Raw genomic sequence first — 19585 nt, 5'->3', positions numbered from 1 at the left:
CTGTGGGCCCACTCACCTCCGCCCCCCGCCCCACTACCACTGCCAAATCAGAATTAGGATTCAATTACAATAACAGGGCAATGTTTCCAAAAGTCTCAGATCCTCAATACAAGTTGTAACATTAATATAACTGCATATCAAACTATCTTGCTGGTGGCTTCCCTAGTGGTGCAGTGGTTAAGAATCCGCCTGCCAATGCAGGGGACATGGGTTCGAGCCCTGGTCCGGAAAGATCCCACATGCCGCGGAACAACTAAGCCCGTGCGCCACAACTACTGAGCCTGCGTTCTGGAGCCCACGAGCCACAACTACTAAAGCCCGCGTGCCTAGAGCCCATGCTCCACAATAAGAGAAGCCACCGCAACGAAGAGTAGCCCCCGCTCGCCGCAAGTAGAGAAAGCCCGTGCGCGCAGCAATGAAGACCCAACGCAGCCAAAACTAAATTTAAAAAATTAATTAATTAATTTAAAAACACCCAAAACTATCTTGCTGTTGACCAAGACTTCCATTCCAACTGGCTTCTGTTGGCCTGAACAATTAGAAACAAATCCAGCGTCTGACTTTAGCTGGGTAGTCTTTTCTTCAAGGCAAGGGAGGCTTTTCGAGCCAAAGGTAACATGTGGAAGGAAGGCTGTTCCACGTGTGCACATGGAGCTTTCAATTCCACTTTTCTTAGTAAAAGTACCCCAGCAGAACAGTGTTTGAGCAGGATAAACTGAGAAGGGCTGAGTGGTCAGTGACCGTGTAAAACGCTAAGGATGTTTTTAGAGGACTAGGAAGATACCCCAGCACAGCTGACCCTTGAACAACACAGGGGTTAATCCTCGTATAATGTGTAGTCAGCCCTGCATACAAGTGGTCTCTCTGCATCCTTGGATTCAACCAACCACAGAAGTAGTACTGTAGTATTTGCTATTGAAAAGTATCCACTTCTAAGTGGACCTGTGCAGTTCAAACCTCTGTTGTTCAAGGGTCAACTGTACTTATTACCCTTTTGCTCAGGCTACTATCTTGAACCATGTGAAACTAGCGGTTCCGTAGTTCAGAAACAGCTGAAAGCAACTAGTTCATGTGGTTAAACCCACCACTAGGAAATTCTGCAGACTTAAAGGTAATTAATTGCCACATTTTTCTGTCGATGATCTGTTTTTTTGCTTCTTATGCCCATTATGGAAGAGGAGACTTTTAGAAAGAAGGGTATCAAGACTCACAAAAAACAACCACAGAAACTTTACCAACAAAAACGTTCTAACAATCGGAAAGACAACCTCCTCGCAAGTTGTTTTCTAAAACTCCTGTTCACCAAACATCTGCTTTTGTTTGTTTGTTTTCCAAGACTCTCTAATTGTCACAAATAGTTCCTGGAAGATACATTTTCCTACAGGCAGGGAGAAGAAAAGAAGGGAGAATGCCGGGTTCCTGCCGGGCAGGGAAGGGTGAATGGGGAATTTCAGTTTCAGCTGAATTCAGGCCTCAGTTCCCCGTCTCAAAGGCAGGCCCTGATGAGATGACCTCTAAATTCCCCTCCCAGCTCCAGCACTAACAGTTTACTGGAATTCGGTAACAGCCCTTATTCTACCTATATCCACTTGCATTTTACATCATCCTACTGCCAAACTCATAAATAATTTCACAGCCTGTAAGAAATAGCCATTAACTGTCATTGGACCTCAACCAAACAGGAAGAAAAAAAAAAAATCCAACCCCATTCACTATATGAAGCACATGTTTTTGCAGAGGGATATTGACATTGGATCCCACACACTCATGAATCCCTCCTGCTCTCTCTGCTGTGGGTCCTAGTTAGGCCATACAACTCCGGTTCCATTTCTCCCAATGTGATCAAACCTGTTTGGAGATATCCTGTGAGGGAAACAATTTACAAGTTTTTTTTTTTGTTTTTTTTTTTTTTGGTACGCGGGCCTCTCACCGCTGTGGCCTCTCCCGCTGCGGAGCACAGGCTCCGGACGCACAGGCTCAGCGGCCATGGCTCACGGGCCCAGCCGCTCTGCGGCATGTGGGATCCTCCCGGACCAGGGCACGAACCCGTGTCCCCTGCATCGGCAGGCGGACTCCCAACCACTGCGCCACCAGGGAAGCCCAACAATTTACAAGTTTTGATGCTGCCCTCGAACAATCTAGACATTTTCATACCAGAGTTCAAGGCACTGCTTCTGTTTCAAAAAACCAGAGTATTTTCCACACAAAGCACTGTAATTGCTCAAATGTTAAAGCATTCTAAAAGGCCTACCAAAACAAAATAAAATTTAAAAACTTTAATGAGTTCTTTATTCAAATACAAGAAAAATACATGAATCATTTCCAGTGGAAATCAGACTGCATACTGGCAGACTCAGCCCATGAGCATGTGTGTATGTGGCCCACACAGTATTTTTAAAAGATCTGATTTCGTTGCCAACATTTTCAGACGGGGAAATTTCGCCTCAAACTCTAAATGTCCGTCTTCTCTTGAAAAACTATGTCACCACTAACACCCTTATTTCAACAACCAGAAACAAGAGGTGGCACGTGCTTGCCCGTTTATAGCAGTTTAACTAGAAGAATCTGAGAGTTGTCCCTTTTGGTACTTTTTTCCCTTCAAGTAAATAAGCCAAACAATGAAGCTCACCCTGGTCAAAGACAGTTTGACATATTTCTCTCCCTTACTATCTTACCATGACATAAATAATTCACTCCAGAACCAAACTGAGGCCTATCAAAGATTGCCAGGTTGCTAGTAAACCATGGCTCATTAACTATTTTAAAGAGAACACATATGGTAAACTTCTATTTCTTACTAGTGTTATGGTTACATCAAGTTTAACATTTTTCTAAATGTAATTAAGTGTGAGAATGCTTAATTGAGATCTCGATTATATGAATTTATTTTTTTTCAAGATGTGTTATCGCTAGATTTAAATTTCATCTAATATAAAAGCTTTTCAAAATCTATAAACTTAATACATTAAAAAAAAAAGAAAAAAACCTGCTACTCACACTAATCTTGTGCCCTCTTTACTGAAAATAGTTGCTATAGTCTCCTAATCAGGTCACAGTCATTTTTAAAGCCTTAATAGTTTTTTGTCTCTATCTTACATGAAAAGGACAGAGCAACTGACTTGACAAAACATTTCCCTAAATCTTCTTGCCCTACCATGGATTCAACTATCTCTTGTCAAGTGGAGATAAGAAGGCTCATTTCACGGGAGTATTATTTGTAAAAATGGCATAAATCTTGACTCCTGGTAACATTTATATGTAGGGTGTTAATCAACTATTCACTATCTCCACAAACCATGGAATAAAAACAAACTGGACCAAACTGCAATGTAGATGATGAGATTAGACAAAGCTCTTCCCTCCCTCCCAGGAATGTAGTTAACAAAAGACCAAGGGAACACAAAGGGCAGGCTTTTAGAGACTTGACCATGGAAGAGGAACAGCATCCTGTTGCAACCAGGGGCTTGCAGTTGTTCAGAATGCTGCTAAAAATTTTAATCGCTCTTCTTCTAAAGCATATTATCTTTCTCCATCAATAGGACAGCTGAGCCAAGGCCTGGGAGCATTTCTGATGATACAAGATCCTTTACCATCACAAATGCATTCCCCTTAAATCCTGAGAACCTAAGTATAGCGTTCCAAATTTAGAATATACATATTCTGCACACTATCAGAAGGGAAGAAAATCATTTTTAGCCTCTAAATTGAACTACAAAAGCACAGCAACAATTTTTGTTTTACGTAGTAAAGGAAAACTGCACTTTTAAATATCATTGATGCAAGCACTATTTCCTTCAATGTGTCCACGTGACCAAAATGTGCTCGCTACAAGGGTTTCTTTTATAAACAGAAATGTAAAAAGCAAACAGGCATTTCCTATAATACTCTCCACCAGTAACAGGCATCAATTCTCAGCCCCAAATATAAAATTTCACAAATGACTTCTTTATACTGTTAATTACAAAAACATTTCCCTCCAACAAGAGTACCTGCAAAACTGCAAGTAGACTTAGAAATAAGGTATCTGCTCTAAAAGAGATCATAAGAATCTGTCATTGTTAGGACTTCCCTGGTGGTGCAGTGCTTAAGAATTCGCCTGCTAATGCAGGGGATATGGGTTCGAGCCCTGGTCCGGGAAGATCCCACATGCTGCAGAGCAACTAACCCCACGCGCCACAACTACTGAGCCTGCACTCTAGAGCCCACGAGCCACAACTACTGAAGCCTGCGTGCAGCAATGAAGACCCAATGCAGCCAAAAATTAATTAATTAATTAATTTATAAAAAGGAGTCTGCCATTTTTAAAAGTAGGTAGGAGTGACTTAGCGCTGCAAGCTTTAACTCAGCAAATCAGTCCATCTGGTAAGTGTGGTGTGACAGAAAGCTCTGGACTCAATGTGAGCTCCAATCAAGCTACCACTCTCTGAAACCAAGTGTTGGGAGGAGACTGGGCTAAAGAGAAAGCTCTTCAGCTTGCTTTCCATCTTTTTACAGATCCTATGACTCAACAGCACTGTTGGCATTCAATTAAGCTCAATGATACATATCGCATACGAATAATGTTTGAATGTTTAAATTATCCATGAACTCAAGGTTCACTATAAGCACAGGTAAGTGAGGCCTGGTACAGTGACTGTTCCATCTCTGGGCTCAGGCTTGGCTTCTTATGATGATGATGGTGACGAAATATTTCAAGCAAACAAAACATAGCACATCTGTATACCCATTACCTACCTTTGTCAAACCATAACTTTTCCCATCTCTATACTTGAAGTCTTTTTTTTTTTTTAATCACCAATACATTTGAAGCTCCCTGAGTACCTCTCTCTAATACCATTCCCCTCCTTCCCCCAGATCACGATCTTAGCTTTTAAAACAAAATGAGATCAGACTGTCCTGGAATTTACTTCAAAATAATTTGGGGGGTTGATGGGTAGGGAAGAAAAGAGGTTAGAGAAAAGGGAAAACAGATGACATAAGATTGGCCTGGGTGATGAGAGAATGTTGTAATGAACACCTCCATCCTTACTCTGTGTATGTTTGATATTTTTCTCAATAAAGACGTTTTCTAAAAAATGAGAAAGATATCAGATTGTAAATACCTCTAGATTACACTCCTAAAGCTTCACTATTCAGTATGATAGCCACTAGCCACATGCAGCTATTTAAACTTAAATGCAAATTAATTAAAGATAAAAAATTTAATTCTACAGTTGCACCAGCCACATTTCAAGTGTTCAACGGCTACATACGGCTAGCGGCTACCATACTGATCAATGTAGTGGTAGAACATTTCCCTCATCACAGAAAGCTCTACCTGACAGCACTGCTCTGCAGCCTTGGGTGTTATCTCCATTTGGTAAGAAGAGGTATAACCAACAGCCAAAACACTTGGCCTTAAGATCATCAAGTATGAGTCCTGATCCATCAAATAGGGGCTGACGGGCTTGGGTCAAGAATAATATCTAATCGGGGCTTCCCTGGTGGCGCAGTGGTTAAGAATCCGCCTGCCAATGCAGGAGACATGGGTTCGAGCCCTGGTCCGGGAAGATCCCACATGCCGTGGAGCAACTAAGCCCATGCGCTGCAACTACTGAGCCTGCGCTCTAGAGCCCGTGAGCCTCAACTACTGAAGCCTGCGCTCTACAGCCCGTGCTCCACAAGAGAAGCCACCGCAATGAGAAGTCCTTGTACCACAACGAAGAGTAACCCCTGCTCGCCACAGCTAGGGAAAGCCTGCACGCAGCAGCCAAGACCCAACACAGCCAAAAGTAAATAAATAAATAAAATCTATATATATGTAAAAAAAGAATAATATCTAATCAAACTTCCTTACAACGTTATTTAAAAAATCAACTTTTACACACTGAAGTCTTATCACAGGAAAAATGTGTGGAATTGCACTTCAATTAGGACACGACTGCTGCGTGTGCAATAAGTTTAGTGGCAAAGCCAATGTGCAAATTAGCAACAACATTTCAAATGTGTATTTAAAGACCAAAAAAAACCTGAAAAATAATTCCAGTTTTAGTTTGAGAAATGGAGAAATCACACATTTCAGCTTCCAATTTGTTAAGTTTCTCCTCCCACTACCTTTATTTTGGAATAGAAAAACAACTTTCTACTTGTTTTTAACACAATTTTTTCGTGGTTGGGATTAAAACTTAAATCAAATTGCTGATGGAAGATTATCCAAGGACGGTTGGAAGGAATGAATGCAAAAGTCCAGACTGACTACTAAGACTATAGTCTAAGCTTTCATCTGCATCTAATGAAGTAATTTCTTCTTCCCAGAGTACGTCTTTGAGTAACCCATATCTCTCATGTGCTCATGTATCTCAAAGAGAAAATTAAATGATCACTAAAATAACCTCACCTTTCCAAACTGAGATTATTTTGCTCCCAAAATCGTATTTCCCTTTATTCTGGACTAACCTAAAAGAAACTGATGGAACAGGTAAATTTTCTAGTGTCCTTTCACCTCTTTCAAATCAGATTTAAAAAACAAAAACAAAAACCCAACATTGATAACCATTTACATCAGGTGTAAAAGAAGGTAAATCATGTCAAGTGAGTTAACTCTTCCAGAGACATTCACATCTAACCCAGGAAAAACCAGTAATTCTCAACTTGTTTCCCCATCTACCATATGTGTTAGAATATGGAAATGGGGAAGTTGGGAGGAACGGTGGTTATGTACTAGTCCCTTTATCCAAAGCTATTAGGAGCAGGATTGGATAATTTATCTTAAAAAGCATTTAAAGACTAGGATTTTAAAAACAATCGGGGCTTCCCTGGTGGCGCAGTGGTTGAGAATCTGCCTGCTAATGCAGGGGACACGGGTTCGAGCCCTGGTCTGGGAGGATCCCATATGCCACGGAGCAACTAGGTCTGTGAGCCACAACTACTGAGCCTGCGCGTCTGGAGCCCGTGCTCCGCAACAAGAGAGGCCACCATAGTGAGAGGCCCGCGCACCGCGATGAAGAGTGGCCCCCGCTTGCCACAACTAGAGAAAGCCCTCACACAGAAACGAAGACCCAACACAGCAAAAAATAATAAATTAATTAATAAAACTCACTCCAAATTTCATACACAATAAAAACTACTATTTTAAAAAAAAACAATCGTTATAACCTAAACATTTTATTGTACCTTAAAACATATAAACGTACATTCATGCACCAATTTTTTTGACAAAAGGCCAAGGTTTTTTTTCATCACAATGACTTAGAGAAATTCCATTTAGAGGTGTCTTTTTGGTACAAACCCATAAGCATCATCTATGATTTCCAGTTTGTTTCTCAAGTGGAGTCAGAATTTTGAAACACTTTCAATGTAATCTGAATTCAGACTCCTTTAGATTCTTACAATTTTTTTCTCCAACTTAACCATCTTAAATTCACAGCAGTTTTACTTTAGCAAAATTCTCACCTTTACTAAATCTTTCTATTTTTGCACTTATAGTTCATAGATTTACATAATATTAAATTATGCACATGATGACGATGACTACAACTGGCAGAAGCAGGTTTGGAAACAAACAATTGACCCAGGAAGCATGGGTACTGGCTTACGGATCCAGTAGGCATGGTAGGTACAGAAATGCCCACGTGCCCTAGAATAGAATATTAGTCTACTAGTCAAAGCATCTGGCATGCTGTGGCAGTCACTATGTTTTGAAGAGAGAATGGGGCATACAAACTCATCTGGCAGAAATTTAGAAAACACCCCTCTCAGACTCTGATACAATTTGTCAATTCCCTTTGGTGTGCCATTTTTCTCCTCACCTTACACCAAAAGAATAAATTTCTAACGGTAGCCTAGAAGGAAATAAAGTTGAGGTTATCTTTCTAGCACTCCTCAAATGACATTATAAAATGAGAAGAGGAGGGAAATAAAACGGGCCCTACTTTTCTGAATTCGGAACCGAGTTCCTGACATCTACTATCTAAGGGAAAAGGGAGGGCTAAATAGTAGTTAGAAGAGCCTGACGAGACGCCGCCACCCCGCCCTCCCCGCAAAATCATGGAAGTGGAGCATTACCTGAGTCTCAGACTTTTCCCTCAACTGAACTGCAGGCTTCTTGAGAGCATGAGCTAGACCTTACACCCGTGTCCCCTGCATTAGCAGGCAGATCCTTAACCACTGTGCCAGCAGGGAAATCCCGGAGTCTAGCTTTTACAGCAGTTTGAAGTCTGTCCTCCAGTAAATAGTAAAAACCCGATGAAAGATCAGCTTGTTCTGAACCTTTTTTTTTTTGATGTCCAGAGTAATCTGGTATGTTACCAAAGCAACATGCAGTCTCCCTCATCTGCATAAGGCAAAAGAAGACCCCCAAACCAGGAAACAAGGTGTTTTCACCTGGGTTTCCCCAAAACGCAGGGGCCTGAGGCAAGGGTTTGCATGCATGCAGCTAATGTGAAACAGAAGTGGGGACTGGGAGAAGTTTAACAGCGAAAGAGGAAAGCTATCCTAAAGGATGGACCAGTCACCCCTGAGGGCTGGGGCCCACGTGGACCCTCTGATTGTGCCTCAGAATTGTCCAACTTGGTGACAAAAGAGAGAAGTATTTATCTACCAGCTTCTATCCCCCAGCAGTCAGAGGTGAGCCATGCAATGGTAACTCCCTTGGACGTCCAGATATGTACATAGGTCAGAACACTACAGCCGAGAAGCCTGGGGCAGAAAGCTGTAGAGATGAGGTCTACACCTGCCAGAGGTTAGCACAGCGCAGCTGGAATAAAAAGGTGGCTGAGAGGAGGGGAGCCGGTACACATCTCATCCAACGGATCCAAGGAGCAGTTTCCACTCCTTCGGTCAAAGGTCTCTTGGGCTGTGGGGCCTGTGCACAGCGCCAGCCCCTCCCTTAAGCCTGTCAGTTAGAGCTAAGAGTGCATGAACGTGGTCAAGGTTATCAGAACATATTGCTTAAGGTAATGAGGCTTTTGTAAACATTCACAACTAGATTTGATCATTCCTCTTTATTGAAAAAAAGTAACCTGGGGCTGGAGGTGCACCAGAACACTATGTAGGTGGCACATAAGTGTGGTAGGCATTATTGCTGCTGGAATTCAAAGACAGAAAAGTCACCAAAACCTGGGTTGGTGAACGGAGGCTTCAGGGAGCGGGTATGTTGGATCTGTGCCTCAAAAGTGTGCCCTGACAAGAAAAAGGGAAGAGTGTACATTTCAGGTGTGTGAACAAGGGAAGGGGCAAATGCTCGCCTCCTACTGGGTAGAGTGGCGGGGGTGGGGGGGTGGCAGTTCTGCTTTGAGCCCAGCCTTAGGTATAAAGCAGTTATTATTTCAGTATTCGTTTGCCTTTTACCGAGGACGAATGTTTCATGCATCATCGTAAGCACCTGGTGTAATACCGCATTTAATCCTGTAAACCTCTGAAGAAGGTACTGTAATTATTTTACAGATGAGGAATGTGAGGTACACGAGGTAACTTGTCTAAGGTCACAGAGGTGGTCAAATGGCAGAGGCGATACACTAGGAGGCCAGCAGTCTGGATCTAGAGCCCACATTCTCAACCAAAATGCTACATACAGTCCTCTATCCCTATCTGCAGGGACTGCATCAGCGGCTGGCTGAATCCAGACACGGAGGGCCAACGATACTAGGCCACTTTATATAAGGGACTTGAGCATCTGCAGATATTGGTACCCGCGGAGATCCTGGAACCAGTCCCTGCAGATACTGAGGGATGACTGTACTAGTACCTCTCAGCAGAGAGAAAACAAAGCACGGAAAAGAAGGGTGTCATAGATGCATCTGCATTTTGGAACAGACAAGGCTGGGAAAAGACTGATTTGGAAGCATCCTAAGGGAAATAATTCTATCAAGCAGTTGGAAGCCCTAATAGCCTCAAAACCATTTCCCAGAGAGTACAGTCCCAGAGTTGGGGCCACCAGAGACTAGCACAGAAGGTCTTTGAGAAGGTCACCACTCATCCCTTATTTGGTGACGGTGCTATTGGAAGCTCACTGTGAAAGAATAGGAATCATCATACTCTCTGCCTTCAGTTCATTCTGGCGGCTTAAACACACAGACACTCTTTCTCCCTCTCTCATCGTTCTACCATGTCCAGCTAGAATCAGAGTAGGCCAAACAGACTGAGAAAAATCATGACAGACAGGGAGACAATTTTACAAAATAATAAAGACGCTTAGCTCTCTAGCAGATGCCCTGACTATGAAGCTATGGTGAACTCTTACTATTCAACACCATCACTGGCTCTCCCTAGGGGAGGGTTCACTTCCCCATCCCATCCAGCTTGGCCAAGTGACTGGCAGAGCCACTCTCTGCAGAAGGATTATCTATCTCCATCCTGTTGAATTTAGGAGTAACCATTTATTTTGGTCAATGATGTTCATGTGCAAGTGACCCACCCAAGAGCTTGAAAAGTCAGTTCAGGGTTCAGCAGGCCTCTTCTTCCTCTGCCACCAGATTGGCAATGTCCGGAGAGAGGACAGAACGTTCCCTCAGCCTGGGTCCTAGGGTCAGTTCAGCATGGAGCGGATCTCAGAGGATGGAACAGACAAGGACCCTGTGTGAGAAATAAACCTTTGCTGTGTAAGCCACCAGATCCTGGGACCAATTTGTTACCTCAACATAATCTAGTCTAACTGACCAATACAAATGGTAGGTCTGTATGCACACTGGTCTAAGAACTGTTGGTTCCAAAGCCAAGCTCTCCCACTAACTGGCTGTACCAGACTAGATAAGTGACAACTTCTTTGTGCCTCAGTTTTCTTGCCTATATTACTTCTCAGAAATTTTGTGAGGATCAAGAGAGATCATTGTCTTGACAGTAATTTAAATAGAAAACACTTAAAAATCAAGACGCTGCACAGGTTTCCTATACCTGACAAAGAAGCTGGGAGTCAAGCCTTTTCCTTCCAACAGCAGGTCTGAGTAAGTTTAATGGGCATCCTTAATGAGATTCATGAAGTTTATATTGGCATGAAAACGGTACACAAAGGAAGATGAATGAAAAAGGATTAAGTCTTAACAGAACCCTGGCTTTTAAAAGACTCTCCTCCTGTTTTCATAGGATCCAGTGGGTTTTTAGTTTTCTTTATGGACACCACCAACTGACACTTGCAGTCCAAGGTGGGAGGAGTCCTAGCATTCCACTCCACCCTTCAGGACTCAATTGCTTTGGTGTGTAAAGAAGTAAGACTTTTAGTTCTACATCTTGAGGAAGAGCTCCATACAGAAAACTAGACAGAGGAAGGCCTGGTGATGTTGTCACTCCTCTCTGTGCCCTTCCTCAGTCTTTACTTCCTCTGTTCTTTGAGGGCTTGATTTGGCCATGAAAGAAATCAACTCCCCGAGCCTTCCCTGAAACCTGAAGAATTAGTGCTCTGAAGATTTTCAGTGTCTTCCATCAACCAAGTCTAAGAATCTGGGATATCCTACGTTGTGGGTCGGGTGGATAGCATATAAAATATTTAAAGAGCTATGTAGTAAGTACCCGTGTCTTGAAGAATGAACCGCAAAAGTGATGTGGTCTCTTCCCACCACCTTCTCGGCCTCACGTCCATCCACTCTAAGCCATCATGAATGCTGATGTCCCTGCTACACTGGATTCCTTTAAGAGGCTCTGCCTCACCTCAGAGCTTTGCACATGCTGTTCCCTTGGCTTGGAACACTTTTCCCTAGCCACCGCCCCACCTCACTTTCCTTGCTGAGACCTAGTGCTTGCTCATCCTTCAGAGAAATTTGATGAGCATCGGGGACGTCATCTCAAGGACTTACGTCATAACCTCAGCACCTACACAAAGAAAGTGCACAAGATGTATCTGATAAAGCAGATGGATTAGGAAGCCAAGAATGACTACTGATGCATTAGGGTGTTGACAGTTGTTTTGTTTTTCCATTTCTAACCTATCTATATTATTGTAATTCTACTTCTACAAGAAAAAAGAATTTGAAAGTAAGAAAATCATAAATTCTTCCCAAAGGAATGTTACTTAATTATCAAAAACAGACACAATTCCACAAGGACTCAGAGGCAAAAAATATACAAATCAATTTTCACTGCAAAGTAAAGGAGCTGTTACCGTGGAGGATTCCTGGACTGAATGTCAATATTATGACATAGTATGAGTGTGTTTCGTGTTTGGTAATTGCAATCATTGTTGCTTTTGTTGTGGTCACCCATTTACAATGCTTGGTGTCAGTTTATTTATCTCTTGTAAAAATAAAATACAGTGTGTGTGTGTGGAAAAAAAACAAACAACAGACACATTTTATGTTAGGTATATTTTCACAACAATTTTAAAAATTTAAAAAAAAAAAAAGCAGGAACCAAGCTCCCCCTTGTTGGATACCAAAGATGTCCTTTTGGAGCATGAAGCCATTCCTACCTCTCCACCCCAGCCTGGCCCCTGAATCAACACATCACCCTCCAACCCACAGGGTCCTAGTGCAGCAGGTGGACCGAACGCATTCACACAACTCAACTTTCTGCATCCTTTGACTTGAGCGATGCGCTCACCCTCACTAGCACGGATCCTGAAAAGGTGTTTCTAATGCCTTGGCTCTGGTCATATCAGGCAACAGACTCCTGATTTCTCCCTCAGGCCAGGCGTGAGACAATGCAAACTTGATTTTTAGATCACCAGCATTCTTTTTAGAAATCTGTCTGTTTCACCTTAGCCCAAGTCTTGTTTCTATGTTCAACAGCAGCCGCATTGATGGGCTGCCAGAAGGCCTGAGCGGATAGGAGAGGTATTGTTTAGTTGAAAGGGGGTTTTCTGTCAATCTGGATTAAAACAAACAAACTAAAAAAAAAACAAAACAAAGGGGGTATCAATTATATTGTAAAGTAGTTCTCTTTGGGAAAAAGGATTGAAGCTTTAGATCTACTGGGTCTTTGTTTAAATAATCGTTCAGCTTGGCTGACCCCAGTTGAGACAGTTTAGCTAAGGCGAGGAAAGACAGTTCCCAATAAATGATAAAATCCAAGAGCAGCCCCTACCCTCCCCCCCAACCAAGTTTAAGGCCCTATAAAGACAAACACAGGCACAGCAAACCCTGATTGTAGCTTGCTCCGCAGGGAGCCTAAACCCGAAGTCATCATCAGCTGTGGCATCATCAGTGTAATAAACACTGGGTCTTTTGGTGATCAATCAAAGCACGCCATCCAAATCATTCACTCCTTTGTCTGGACACAGACATAGCGGGGCCCCTGTGAAAGCACTAAGCATCTGTTTCCTCGGTCATACAAATGTCCAAATAGTCAGACAGAGTACTCCCGGGCACACAGTTTGGATTCTTAGTAGCAGTTTATATGGTATGGGTTATGCTTCCTGCTGTAAACCTCAAAAAGTTGATGAGAGTCATCTAAGAACTGTTACATCAGGACGATGGGATATGAGTATTGTTTTCATCTTTTAATCAATTCCTTGGGTCAGTTTTTCATCGTGATGTAGACACATCATTTTTCAAAGAAGATACTTTAGAAGAGAGAGAAATCATCTACAGCTTTCAAAAGATTTAATCCTTCTCCAGGTCCAAAAGCCACAGCCCTCCAGGTAGGGGCCACATCCTCAAGTCATAGAAATGGCAATTTCACAAGGGAAAATGACATTTCGTTGTCAGCCCTCACCCTCCTGCTGAAGACAGACCATATCTTTAGGAACTGCCTATAATGATCCTCGAATAGATAAGATCCTTTAACCTGCATCATAGCTGTTGAGTCAGCAATAGGCACATAATTTCCTTTCTCCCGAAATGGCTTACATACGCTATTGAAGTTTGTTTCTGTGATACACACGGACACTAAATCTCTCAGAAAATAAAAGCTCCAGGTAAGAAGGAATTTCTCTGCTGTCCACTACTGTATCCCTGGCACCTAGAACAGTACCTGGCACACAGGAGGTGCTCGATAAATAGTGTTAAATAAGCTAATGAATGAACTTGGATTTCCATTCCTTTGGGCGCAGTGGATAAAAGGATAATTAAACTTGTTTCTTGAACGATATCATAGGGGAATCTCCACCACTGGAAAGACTTAAACACTTCTATTAGGGATAATGTAGAAAATATTTCTTTCTGCATTGGGGAGGAGGCTGAACCAAATGACCTCTGAAGTCCCTTTAAACCCCCACACCTTATAACTTGATGAACACCACTCCTTAAAAGAGAGGATCAGCTACTTAAAGCCTGTTCCCAGGTAGAGTAAATTACCATGCTCGGATTAAAACAAAGATAATAGCGGCCCTGGGACTTGGATGCCAAAATACTAACTCATCCGTAATGTGCACATATCCCTAGGGGAGAAATGCTCTTGCATCAGTCACACTCTGGAAACAGCAGATGTGCTTCAGGGGCTTCTGGGAGCCAAGTCCAAAACCCACTCCTGGGAAAATGGAGAAGCTAGGGGTCGAGATTAAAGTGGAAATAAACAGTATCACACCAGACTGAAGCTTCTGTTTCCCAGCCAACAACAAATCCATTTAAGAAACGTCTGAATTTAGCCTTGAAGTTAAAATGGTTATAACTGAAGATAACCACGTCATAAGATAGAAAATACTGCATTTGATATATAAGGATTTTTGCCCAGTGAAATGTCATATGTACCTGAGGTATCACACTCAGAGGTTCAAGTTCAAGAATGTCTGTCTAAAGTTGAGGGCAAGTTATTCTGGTTGAACTTTTTCTTCAATCTGAATGAGAGAGGCAGTTGGTAGGGGAAGGAGATATGTTCACGTTTTCCTAAACAAAAAAAATCTAATTCTAAAGGAGTAACTAGGGAAACTCCATTCACAATCAACTTTGGAGTGATTCTTTTCTATCAACACATCCTTCCTTTCTTTTGTTCAAATGGTAGAATAGATACGGGAAAAGGAGGGGCAGCGATTTCTACCATGAAGGATTCTGTGTAGAGACCCTGGGGCTGGGTTTGGAGAATCTTCTGCATTCACTGGGGTTGTTTTGAAGACCTAACTGCAAACGCTACACTTAAAACAGGAACCGAATGAACAAAGTGAAACAGTTCAACAACTCCTTGGAAAATGTATGAAAAGACTTTTTAACTTTGTAGTCAACTCCTGATCACCCCTACAACTCGGTCCAAAGAAAAAACAGTCTTCTGTTTCCAAACTGTAAGTAACTTAATCTTAATTCTAATGACAACAGGGAATGTGCAGAGAAAGCAGTTACCTCCTCTGTACACACACACTTTGTAAAATCGCCTCTCGTTTTTGAATGAGAGAGGTCTTACACAAGAATTCTGTGGAATTAAGCTCACATCTGGTTGGCAGACCTGGTGTTGGACATGATTGTGGCCACACAACTAAATCTTAAATCCACATACTGTTCCTATTTAACTGACATATATGAACTAATTTATAGAAAATGTGCAGCAAATTATTTCTTCCACCTCCCCCATGCCTCAAGAATGCACCAGCAATAGGTGTTACTGAAAGACACCCTGCCCACACACACGCAGAACATTTGCATATAGCCACTGTCCAATTATCTAAAGCAGATATTGTTATTTATCTGAATCTGTGCTCTGTAAATGTGTGTGTGTGTGTGTGTGTGTGTGTGTGTGTGTGTGTGTGTTGGGGAAGGGGGGTGGGAGTAGTAATTTAACCAGATAAACTTGACCTCTCTGGACCTCAATATTCTCACCAGAAAAATAAAGGGATCAGCCCAGAGACTATGCAACTTCCCGCAGTAACAACAATCTATGACCACTAATTATCAAGAGGAGACCTGAATTCTTAAGTGTTTGTCATTAAATATTAGAGTTTAAACTACCTAAAAGACCCACAGTTACACTTCAATATGACCACTGCACACTTTCTGACGGTGGAGAACGTCTTTGAAAACATCGCGGCAGCTGAACCACCAAACCGGGTTAGAGCACGCTGAAGGACTCCGCTAATTATGGGGGAGGGGTGCAAAAAGCGACTGTATCTGGAGGAAGAGTTGGGAGAAGGGCTGCGGGTTTGAGAGCACAGTCTTGCAATTTGCATTTCTGGGCTTGCAGAGCTTCCAGTATCTCCGCGAGACTTTGGTCTGTACCTGCAAAATCTCTCAAGCCACCACCTGCAGCTACACAGTTGTGGGAAGGGGAAGAAGAGGAAAAGAAAAGGAGGTGGTAGAGCGGGAAGAAACTCGCTCAAGGAGCCCACAAAGCCCGTGGGGCGAAAGTGACTTTGAACAGTGACAAAGAAAAGAGGAAAGAGAAAGAAAGAGGACTCCGCCTTTCCCCACCGGCTCTGCTCCTTTCAGTAAAAAGGGAAGGCCGCCGCCGCCCCTGGCCTCCGCCTTTCACCCGGGATGCAGAGCCCCGGCTGAAACCGCACCCTTTAAGTCCGGCTGCCCTCGGGCCGGGTCCAGAGTCGCTGAATGAGCTTTGCACCGCCGGAGGCGCGGCCCCTGCCCCGCCGGCAAACTCGGGGACTAAGCATCCCCCTCCCTCCCTCCCCGTCTCCCTCACCCCGTCCCGGGGCACCCGATTCTCCACGCACCCGCCACCCCTTCCTCTTCCTCGCGCGCCCGCCTCTCCGGCCCGCCGCCCCCGACCTTCCAACCGCAGAGCATTTTTAAACTTCCACCCACCCCGACAACGGGGCCCTTCGAAAACTTTGTGTATCTAAGGCTTTTGTCCACATCCTGGGCAGGGCCCGGTCACCAGCGTGGGTGCCTGAGGGTGTCCGGGAACTCACAGTGCACAGGGGAAGCCACCACGGAAATCCCACCCCTTTTTAATTTTTTTTTAACACATGAAAGGATGCTCAACATCACTAATCATTAGAGAAGTGCAAATCAAAACTACAATAAGGTATCACCTCACACCGGTCAGAATGGCCAGCATCAAAAAGTCCACAAACAATAAATGCTAGAGAGGGAGTGGAGAAAAGGGAACCCTCTTGCACTGTTGGGTGGGAATGTAAATTGATACAGCCACTATGGAAAACAGTATGGAGGTCCCTTAAAAAACTAAAAATAGAACTACCATACGACCCAGCAATCCCACCCCTTCATTTTTGACCCGCTTCTACAACCGCGTGACACAACGCTTGGGTTAACAATTCCCACGCCCTGGTCGCCCCTCGGCGCGGGGGAGCCGGGAGGAAACAGCCCCCCCCCCGCACCCGGCGCCTTTCTCGACTGTCACGAGGGGAAAGGTGTGCGCGGGGAGAAGGAGGCAGCCGAGAAACACCGTGGCCAAAAGGATCCTCTTAAAGAAAAAATAGGCGAGGGGTCCTTTTTCTCCCACATCCCGGGAATCGGGGCGCGACGAGGCGATACACTGTTGCATCACGTAGTAGCCGAGCCGCGGGGATCCTCGCCCTCCCCTCAGCCCCAGACACGCGCCCAAATTCATGCACACACCCACAGCTACCGCCGCAGCCGTCCCGAGGCCCCCGCTCCCGGCCCCCAGTATTCCCCGCCGGCCCCCGCCCGCAAGCGGGAACACCCCCAGCGCCGGAGGAGAAGCGGCCGAGGGAAGCGAGGCCCCAGCACTCACAGATGGTCTCCCCACGGCCACGGCCATCGCGGCTGCTGCTCCAGCTGCGCCCGGGTGCCCTCCGCCAACACTAGCTGCTGCTTGGGCTCGGGCTCCCGCTCGCCTCCCCCGCGCCTCCCTCGCGGCTGCGCTCTGCTAGCGCCCGGCTCCCGCGCGCAACCAGCGGCATCTGCTCCCCCCTCCCCACGCCGCCGCCCCTCCCGCTTTATTAGAACAACATGGCCACCCGCCTGGAAGGGACCATTTGCTTCCCCAGGAAGGGGTGTGAGCCTGCGCGCCCGGGCTGAGGCGGTGGGAGGGAAGATGGTAGAGGGGCGGGCCTCCAGCCCTGGTCCGCAGGCCCAGGCTGCAGAGCTCGCCCTCATCAAATGTAGCGGGCGGTCCCGAAATGACCGTCTCCCGTGCCACCGAAAGCCCCCAGCCTGTGGGCCGGCCGCCACCCCCGTTCCACCAAGTGCTGGAGTCCGAGTAAAAGCCTGGGCGCGGAGGTCCCAGCCCCGGGTCCCGCCACGGGCTTCGCCAAGCTGGTAGCTGGAGCGGCTGCGGAGAGGGAGACCGGACACGGGCGAGACAGGTCCACGGGGACAGCATCTCGCGGAAAGTTAGCCCCAGGCAAGCACGCCCCAACCGGAGGAACCGGCTTGGAAGGGGAGCGGGCCACTAGGGAGAGCGGTGGGCGACCGAGGTGGGCTGGGCCGACCCCTGCGAGGGAAGAGTTCCCCTCCACAATTCTTCTCTTCCTAAGGGAAAGATTAAAAGGCAGAGAGCTAGAAGCTGTTACTGTAGCGTGCGGCCGGGTAGGCGACCACGGTGGAGAGGAAGAGGCGGTAGAAGTTGCTGCGGCGGACGACTAACCTTAGCCTGCCGCAGAGGCGGAAAAGGACGCCCCCGCCGGAGAATTAAAGCAGCTGTTGACTGCCCTAGAGCGTGGGGGCCGAGGCCTCCCCCGGCTGTAACCCGAGAGCTGGGCACACGTGAGAGCTCCGCCGACTACTCTTTTTGATCGCTGGAGACTGACCGGACGACCCGGAGGCGGGCGCGCGGGCCTGCGGCTGTGGGGCGCGGCGACGGCGCCAGTCTGTGCGACTCCGAGTGCGTGGGAATAGCAAACTGCTCCGCGGTGGGGAAGGACTTTTCCCGCAGATGTCGGGGGCGTCGCTGCGTGTCTGTGTGGAGCGCAGAATGGCAGGGTCCTGGTGCAGGCCGGGTGGCGCGGCACCCCGGCAAGAGCTGGGCGGTGAGGTGTGCGAGAGGTGCTGTCGATCCCCGCGGCCTCTCTTAGGGTTGAGGAGGGAGGGGTCCACGACGACGAGGTGATTGAGGATAGCTCCCGGTCGGGGGCCGGGAGCCAGTTGGATCCAAGCGCAAGGAAGGTGTGGTGAGGCGATGAAGGGCTGTCATCAGCCCACGGGATTGCGCCCTTAGGGAAAACCCTGGCCTATTGAATTAGGTGACAGACAAACCACCTCTTTTAGCCTGGGGCACCTCAGAGCCTGACCTGAGACTTCAAGCACCCAGGCTCCTCGAGGCCTGGCGTCTGCCGCTCCTGCTGTCTCTGCCCCCATGAGTCGCAGGATTCAAACGCGCGCCGCGTCGCCTTTGGCTAAGGGTGGGTGGGCTCCGGGCGCGCATCCAGCTGCTGCGAGGCAGACGCTGGGTTGCCCCGGGAGGGGTCGGGGGCTAGAGGCCACCCCAAATGAATTACACCCGCAGCATCCTGGTGGGACCGCCAGGAATGAGAAAACGATGAAAGTACACTCGGTGAAAGAAAGATGAGGGGCTCTTCAGCCTGTGGCCCAGACCCTCAGAGCCCTAACCTCTTCAGTTTGGACCAGTTTTTACCCCTAGACTTCAAATCTTTTGAAGACGAGGACCACCATTTTACGTCAAGCATGCATTAGGCACTCTGTAAGCGTTGAGTTACGATTACCAGGTGCGTGCGTGCTATGTAAAGGGAGGGGGAAAGAAATACTTCGGTCTGCAGCTGTCTGTATATGGACATTTTTTTCCTTCTCCCAGAGAGAGGATTACACAGCGGCACTGCCCATGGACAAGAGGTCTCAGGTAAACCCTATGAAAAGACAGC

At 45.9% G+C, this 19585-nt stretch overlaps 1 protein-coding gene across 1 annotated transcript in view; it reads right to left on the bottom strand.

Moving 5' to 3' along the window:
- SEPTIN11 (septin 11) overlaps window positions 1-18747 on the bottom strand; it is a 90203-nt gene extending 71456 nt beyond the window's left edge. Inside the window, exon 1 of the mRNA XM_079920720.1 lies at window positions 17500-18747. Coding sequence (XP_079776846.1) covers window positions 17500-17526 — 27 coding nt within the window. The 5' untranslated portion in view covers window positions 17527-18747. The remainder of the gene's footprint in view (window positions 1-17499) is intronic.
- Window positions 18748-19585: the final 838 nt, after the last annotated feature.

This window comes from Stenella coeruleoalba, assembly GCF_951394435.1.
Source record: "Stenella coeruleoalba genome assembly, chromosome: 4".
Taxonomy (NCBI): domain Eukaryota; kingdom Metazoa; phylum Chordata; class Mammalia; order Artiodactyla; family Delphinidae; genus Stenella; species Stenella coeruleoalba.
The sequence above is the reverse complement of the archived record's forward strand: the minus strand, read 5'-3'. Positions and strand labels throughout refer to the sequence as shown.